Below are 8676 nucleotides of genomic sequence, written 5' to 3'. Positions count from 1 at the left end.
TATATCAATGAATTTCTCACCATTTATTGAACAAAATAATAGAAATTGTGTGCAACTTGGTACAAAAATATTGTAACAAAAACAATAAAAAAGTTTCATTCACATTGACTTTACACCCCATTTTAAGTTGGTCATATCATGTAATATATTTTTTATCTATAGATGTGTATACTAACCCTCCTTCAAATTAATAATCATTGTGATCTTAATGTATTTATTTTAATTATGTTAGTATATATTCTATAAGGTACAATCATTTATGTTGCAACAATGATTGTAATATAAGATTATGTGAATATGATCAACAATTATTTTAGGGTCGTCTTTGGAAATTTTGAATGTTCTTTAAAAAAATTATTAAATTGTTTAGAACTAAAATTTGTGTTAATATTTTTCTATATAAAAAATTACAACCATCCCCTCTTTTTTGCATTGTAAGTTATATTATCTATTTCAATAGTCTTGCTTCCATCTTATCTTGTACTATTATTTTTATCCCTTTATTAAAAAAAAAATCATAATTAAAGCATTTTGGAACTTGCATACGATTAAAACAAAATATTGTGATCATGCAACTTTTGAGTTGAATGTAATATAACACTTATTCGTGAGAAGAAAATATAAGATAAAAATATTTTTTAGAATTGAACTCGTCCCATGTATATACCTTTAAAATTCAATTCAAATTTTTAAGATAATTTAACATATCACCAATTTATTCAACAAAATGATGCAACAATTAAAAAAATTTCAAAATAATCATTTTCAATTAATTGTGTAATATACTATACTACATATTAAACATTTCATTCACTTTAGAATCATTAAACAAAGATAAGTTGCATTGTCAATTTGTACTATATTAATATTTTAAATCTAATAAGTTATAATAGATTTTTTTAAAATCAATTTAAATTCTATATATTATTAAGTAATGATAATGTTGTGTAAATATCATGTATTTTTGTATACATGTACAATAATTTTTTATTTTATTATTCAAAATAAATTTCTCAAATATATTATTATTTTATTAAATATTACATAAAATAATTTAATAAAATCCATTTAGAAGGAATTATGAGATGATTTTACAATTACATAATATAATATTGAACACTGATATATTTATCACCTTCCTAAAGCAAATACAAATACTTCTACTTATGAATATTACCAAGCCCTTCATATAAACACTCCCACTTCATTCATTCTCTTGTGCTTTGGCAAGATATTAATAGAATTTAAAATATTTAAAACATGAACAAACATAACTCAAAGAATAATGTTAAAATCATTGGTTCATTCATGTTGATCATTTATCTGTAAATTGTCGATTCTCTTGTTTTCTTTGTTTCCCAGAAAATTGATATGAAAAATTTAATTGGTGTGATAAACTCCTTGACAACCATTGTTTTTTATGTACCTGTTACATCACATCAATTTTCAAGTTAAATGTTGCCATAAATCTATCATATTAGTTCATCATTAATATATATATTTCGCATTCTTAGTTCGTCTATTTCTTTATGAAAAGATTTAGTTTGTTCATAATTTTGAGCCTTCTATAAGCATCGTATAAAATTCATATAAAAGTTTTGTTGGAAATCAATATTGTTAAATACTACCTTCTAAATTCATTCTCACTATATTAAAAAAAATATTATAATTGTAATAGTATGTACCTTGTGAAAGTTTTCAGACTTTTTCTCTTTCCTGCAAATAAACATAATATGTTATTTAACATCAATTACTATATTAATTAATAGAATTGTCTAAACTATGATTATATTAAACCATATTTACAACTAATTATAAAATTTAAAATAGTGAGTAAACATTTAAAAAATTAGTACATTGACTATAACTAAGAAAATTTAACAATATATTCACACAACTAGATAACATTTAATTTTTACATTGACTTCATATCAATACTACTTTCACGTCGTCTTCAAGTGGTACTTATTATGTTTCAACCTAATGGTACTAATGACATTTGATATAAAATTTTGGAATATTAATCTATATTCCATTTATGATTATTCCATATTTCATATTGGTTGCAATATGTAATGATGAGTTCTTAAACACATTTTATAGGGTGGAAATTTACAAAATATATTGTATAATATATTTAAGATTACATTTTAAATACTTATATCACGGGTGGGGACAATGTGATGGAAGAGGACTTGGAAGATGAAATTTTTTCCTTCAAAACGATGATGGGTTTCATAAAACTATTCCCAAATTTAGGAACCTTTTGAGGATGACCTTAGATAGGGATATAGTTGTTTTGAGGAAGGAGGGAAATAAGAGGAGGATAGTAGAGATGATGACGAGAGGGAACGAGAAATGGGTGAGAAGTAGATCATTATATCCATGTCTTCCACTAAGGATCAAAAGCTTCAAGATACATGTAAAGAATAAGACAGTTAGGATCTAAGGATTCAATTAAACTTATTTAGGTCCAAATGGTAGATTCCCAAGTAAGAATGAAAGGCTTCAAAATGTCACTAGAAATAAATGACTACTATGACAAACTAAAAAGGATGGAGTTGGCAATGTCTTAGTGATTGAAGGTTTAATGCATAAAGCAATTATCAGAACAGTGTTGGACAATTCAAAATTTAGGAAACCAATTAAAAGTAGCACAAAGATAGGATCTTGGAATATTTTAGATAGAAGGGTAGGAATTTGTAGACAAATAAATAGTACAAGGAGTAATTTGACTAGCTTATGGAAAATCAAAACCTTCAATGCTTTATGCATTAAACCTTCAATCACTAAGACATTGCCAACTCCATCCTTTTTAGTTTGTCATAGTAGTCATTTATTTCTAGTGACATTTTGAAGCCTTTCATTCTTACTTGGGAATCTACCATTTGGACCTAAATAAGTTTAATTGAATCCTTAGATCCTAATTGTCTTATTCTTTACAATTGCCGAATAAGGTTGTTTTCCCTTAATAATGTTGTTTTTGTGGTTTGTTTTGGTGTTACTCCAGTTATGATGTCTTTACAAGCCTATGTGCTTGTCTTTGGTTTTGGTTTTCTTTAGGCATTGTTTCCACCTTTGTGTTCTCGAGTATTTAGGTGTGGCTTCAAGTTTGTGTGTATGGTTTTGGTATTCTTTAGCCATGCTTGTCACATTTGTTTTTTCAAGTATTTAAAATTTAGTTGTGCCTTCAAGTATGTGTGCATGTGTAATAATTGGTGATGATGATGATGGTGTGTGTGTATGTGTGCACGCACGCGTGTGTGTGATGAGAAATGGTTTCACTATAACCAGCTTTCAATTTTCAATTATAGTAAAAAAAACATTAAATTGATGGTTGTTTTATATATAATATTTACTACAACAATTATTATTATTTTATTATGTTTAATTGAATTTATAAATTGCTATGCCTCTAAATTAATATGATCTAGACTTGAAGAACAATGATTGATGCATGAATTCATGGTGGGCCCAATGGAATTATAGAGGTTAGAGCATTATTTTTAATAAATTACTTGCCACATGTTGGAAATAAAGATTAACCACAAAAAAAATTATTAACGTAAACCAAAATCAATCAATTAAAGAATAAATATGTGTTTGATATTAATCAAAAGAACACTTTGGATCAGAACATGCAAGAGAAATTGAACATGAAGAATTTATATCTAGTGATGATTTCATTTTATCCAAGGAATTTAGGTCCCTTTTCTATCAATACGAAGGAAACCAATTAAGGGTAAATTCAAAAATTGTAGGGAGTGAAGTCTTAGAGAAGACATTACAAGAGACGATACAAGAAGAGCTTCAATAAATTACTCTGCTAAAAGGTAGATAATTTCTTAAGGAGGCAGGTGTAATCTTGTACCAAGGATGGGATATGAAATTTTCCTTGATGTTTAATTATTTTATGAAGAAGGTACATCAAGGCTTGAGTACCAAATTAGAGGATTTATGAGATATTTTCAAGGGATCAAGCTATAATTGTAATTAGAAAGCTTTCCTCCAATAGGCCTTCTATCCAAGAGACAAAAGATCACTCATAGTTGATGTGTATGAACCATTTGGGAAGTTAATTATTCAAAAAGTGGGCAAAAAGTATCGATAGGAAACAATGCTATTAAATGTCAATGCCACAAAAAGGAACCAAGACCAAGTGGATGAATTATTCAGAATAATGAATAATTACATAACATTATTCAAAATAGTGAGAGAAAATGATGCAATACAAAACAGGTATATCCCCAAAGGAGATGACCAAGCCCCAAATAAATAACAACACAATAGAAGTAAACAAGATACAATTGGAAACAAACTCTCTTATTAACAACTCTTGAATTACATCAAATAAACCATATACATGTTGAGTTGTAAGGCCTCCCCAGTTACGACCAATACAGTCTAGATTATAGTCCAAACTCGCAACTCTTGAGCTATCCTTTTTCTCTACCTTCCATATTGCCTTACAAGACTCAATTACATTGCATATATAGCTATTAGGAAATGTATTATACAATATATGACTGACCATCAATGTATTAATGACCAACATAATACATTATAAAACCTTTGGTGACCATAGATATAGGTCCACATGTAATCCCCATGTCAAGATCCAAGAGCGTATAAGCTAACTCTTTAATATAGAACCTTGCCGGAAAAAATATCAAGCATCATATGAAGAACAACAGAGGAAACCATCACCTAAGAAGATGAAGCATAAATTTCACCAAATGTAATATTAAATTATGTACACTTAGGATAATGATCCATGATAGGTCCACACTAGGAAGCCAAGTCCGCCAAATCTAGAAAAGAAAAAAAAGTGTTCACTGAATCAAACTATCAGATAGATAAATGGAAAACATAAAACAAAGAAATAGCTTTTTGGAGATGTGAGATTTCCAATAGCCCAAGGATGCTCCTACATCAGACACCCAAGGTGACAAATGATTTTTCATAAGTACTTATGATTATTTGAGAGGATTCAAAAAATAAATCTCTTGCTCATTCCTAGCCCATAAATCCTCACCACCAATCAACACATAAGTTTTCCCAAGCTTACTGCTACACCCAAGTGTTCTATTAGATATATCACATATGTTATTGTTGCTACTTCTAGGATCAAATGATTCATACCTACTACATACCTTCATTTGATTAGAAGCCTTCTTCCCTTTACTTTTGTTCTTAACCATAGGATCATATAACTTCTTCAAGTCAGACTATCCTTCATCAATACTAACCTTAACCATAGGTTTTGTTGTTCTCAAACTGAAAGTCTTGAAGACACTCAAGTTCTTTGCCTTTCCTCCTTCCTCGCCTTCAAAGGAATCAAAACAAATTTTTTGCCATCCTTTTCAACTATAACAATGTTCTTTTTGCAATCATGTATAGCTCCTTTTTCAAATTGTCAAGGTCTTCTAAATTAAACATGACAAGCACTCATGTCTACTACATCACATTAAACTTCATTCTTAAAAGGTCGAATACTAAAACCAACCAAACATTGGTCTCTGACATGCACACAATGATCATCTTGAAACCAACTAATACCATAAGAAGTATGATGTTTATATCGTTGCAGTCCAAGTTTCCTAACCATTTTCTTAGATACAAGATTATCAATTCTACCTCCATCCATAATAACTTTGTAACATTTACCACCAAACTTGCAAATAGTTCAAAATAAGTTTGTTCTTTCCAATGGTTCCACATCATGCTTAGCTAGTATGGTTCTTCTCATCAAAAGAGATTCTCCAAATTTAGGTGAAGCCAAATCAATATCAGAATTTTCCACTTTCTGATCTTCTTGTAGTACTAAGTTTCTTTTTGTTAATCTTCATACTGGGACATTCAAAAGCTCAACGTCCATCTTTACCACAATTTTTGATTGTACATATGAATGCATATTTCTTATCAGAAACTACTTTCTTGCCTTTATCCTCATTTGTCAATTGTTTACCATGCTTTCTTCCTAACTTATCTTCTCCCTTCAATGCATATTGATAAGCATATTTAAACGAGCTAAGCTTCAGCATGCTTAGTTCATTATGAATATTAATATTCAAACCATTAACATACCCTACAACCTTTTCCTTAGAATATTCATGATGTCTAGATCTGATTTATACCGTATAAGGTTCTCGTAAATATTCATTCAAAGACATATCCTTCTACTTCAAATTCTACTTTCTTAAACAATTCAAGTTTATAATCTTGAGGGATGAATTCACCCTTCAATCTAGAAACCACGGGTTACCATCCACTAATCTTAGGTTCATCATTATTTCTCTATCCTTCTGTAATCCTTTCCACCACAAGGCAACATGATGTTTCAACTTAGATTGTGCTAACCTAACTCTCTGTGGATCTACAACATTCTCAAGCTCAAAATAATCCTCAAGGTTTACTAATCTAATCTGTCAATTCCACGAGATCTACATAAAAAGAATAATTTGATACCTCCATTAGATGACTCTTACCAACTTGTGTCATAGATCTCAACAATCTTTCTTCTTCTTTAGGGGTCTCTACTTCATGTGCTTCAAGATCTTCCAGAACTTCCTCATATTCAACAACTTCCACATATTCATCCTTTGTTTGAAGATTTCTTCTCAAGCCATTCAAGCCATTTCAAATCTCATTCCTCATCTCTTCCTTAAATTCTTCAAACATATGTTCCAACCACCTAGGATTGATCCTTCTAGGTGGTGTATTGAATCAAACAAGTTGCAATTGTCTCAAATTTTAATGATCTTTCCACTAACAAGAAGTCAACAAGTTTGCAATAGGATACCAACACAGCTTGAACAAGTCCTCTACAATTGTGACCTAGAGCCATAATCGAAAATCTCACAACCAAGAAGTCCAGGCCTTGATAAGTCTACCAAGCTCAATCATGCTCAAATCAGTCACAATCAAATCAACCTTCACTCTGATAAATCCAACCAAGATCAAACCATGCCCTGATACCATTTTTTGTAGTAGAGGACAAGTTTATCCCCAAAGGAGATGACCATGCCCCTAAAAAATAACAACACAATAGAAGTAAACAAGATACAATTGGAAACAAACTCAGTTATTAACAAAATATTTGAATTGCATCAAATAAACCATATACATGGAAAGTTGTAAGGCCTTCTTGGCTATGACCAATACATTCCAGATTACAAACCAAACAACTCTCCAGCTATCCTTTTGCCTCTACCTTCCATATTACCTCACAAGACTCAATTACATTACATATATAGTCATAAGGACACACAGGTCAGCTTTGAGTTCACAATCTCCAATAAAGAAAATCTAGTATACAATTTAGGACTGACCCTCAATGAATTAATGACCAAATACATAATACATTAAAACCTTTGATGGCCTTAGATATAGGTCCACATGTTATCCACCTGTCTAGATCCAAGAGTGCGTAAGCTAAGTCTTAAATATAGAAGCGCATTGAAATAAATACCAAGCATTGTATGAAGAACACCATAGGAAATAAACACCCGAGAAGATGAAGCATAACTTCAAAAAAATGTAATATTAAATTCTACGCACTTAGGATAATGATCCATGATAGGTCCATTATAAGAAGCCAAGCCCACATAATGTGGAAAGGAAATACAAGTATTTTTTTTTTTTTGCAAAAAGAGGGGTAAAAATTTATTAAGACAGAAAGGAATACAACAAGGAGAGCTCAACAAGGAGCTCGATCCTGAGTAACAAGATCATCAAATTCTTGCACCATCTCAAAGGACAGTTGCCCCCTATCCCTAATATTCCAACCTGGATCATGACTAGAAGCCCATTTGGCTAAACAATCAGCAGGTCTATTCCATTCTCGCGGAATATACTTGAACCTAATGAACTGAAAAGAGGAAGAGAAGAAAAGAATATGCTTAACAACAGTGGCCAGCTGCCAACTAACATCCTCAAGCTCTTGCGAAGAAAGCATGTTCACCACCACCTGGGAATCAGACTCACAAATAATCTTACTCCATCCCCACAAGCAACACTGTTCCACAGCATATAAAATAGCCTAAGCTTCCATGAGATTGTTAGTATAATCACCCTTATGAATTGAGAAGAAAAATTTAACATTCCCAGAACTACAACGAGCCACTCCACCAATACCAGCTAGACCAGGATTCCCACGAGAAGAACCATCAGTGTTAATTTTCAGAACTCCACAGGGAGGAGGAGTCCAGTGCCCATCCCGGTTAACCCGACCCTTCCTCTAATGGTGAAGCTGCCTGGACATAGAAGGAAACCTATGAGCCGCAACCCCATCCTGCAGATGAAAATTGAGGCGATTACAGATAGCAAGATCAACCGGATCCATACCCCCATCAAGCTCACACTTCACAAGAATAGTTTCCTAGAGAGAATGTGATATTTTCCACCAAAGATGCAAAACACCAAGCCGAACATCTTGGAATATGTGATGATTCCTCTCCAACCAGTTGTGCCAAAGCATGAAAGATGGGCCAACAATCCAAGCAGCATGGAGAGAAGAAGACTTGGAGGGAGCACTAACCAAGCGAGCCCAAAACTCAGGCAAAGAGGAAGCATGCCGACAAGAGCAACCCCAAGCGCTCCACCAAAGGTGCCATATCTGAGTAGAATAGGAGCAATGGAAGAACAGATGGGAAACAGACTCCTCTCCATTACCAC

At 31.9% G+C, this 8676-nt stretch overlaps 1 protein-coding gene across 1 annotated transcript in view; it reads right to left on the bottom strand.

The window, feature by feature from the left end:
* Positions 1-1102: 1102 nt before the first annotated feature.
* The window catches only part of LOC149538564 (rho GDP-dissociation inhibitor 1-like), a 96055-nt gene continuing 88481 nt past the window's right edge, over positions 1103-8676 (bottom strand). The window contains exons 6-7 of the mRNA XM_089799871.1: positions 1686-1716; positions 1103-1426 (exon numbers count right to left, since the gene is read on the bottom strand). Coding sequence (XP_089655997.1) covers positions 1316-1426; positions 1686-1716 — 142 coding nt within the window. The 3' untranslated portion in view covers positions 1103-1315. The remainder of the gene's footprint in view (positions 1427-1685; positions 1717-8676) is intronic.

The sequence above is a fragment of the Cupressus sempervirens genome, chromosome 9 (assembly GCF_028749045.1).
Source record: "Cupressus sempervirens isolate cs-2001-9-10 chromosome 9, ASM2874904v1, whole genome shotgun sequence".
Lineage (NCBI taxonomy): Eukaryota > Viridiplantae > Streptophyta > Pinopsida > Cupressales > Cupressaceae > Cupressus > Cupressus sempervirens.
This window is presented reverse-complemented; position numbering and strand designations above follow the sequence as displayed.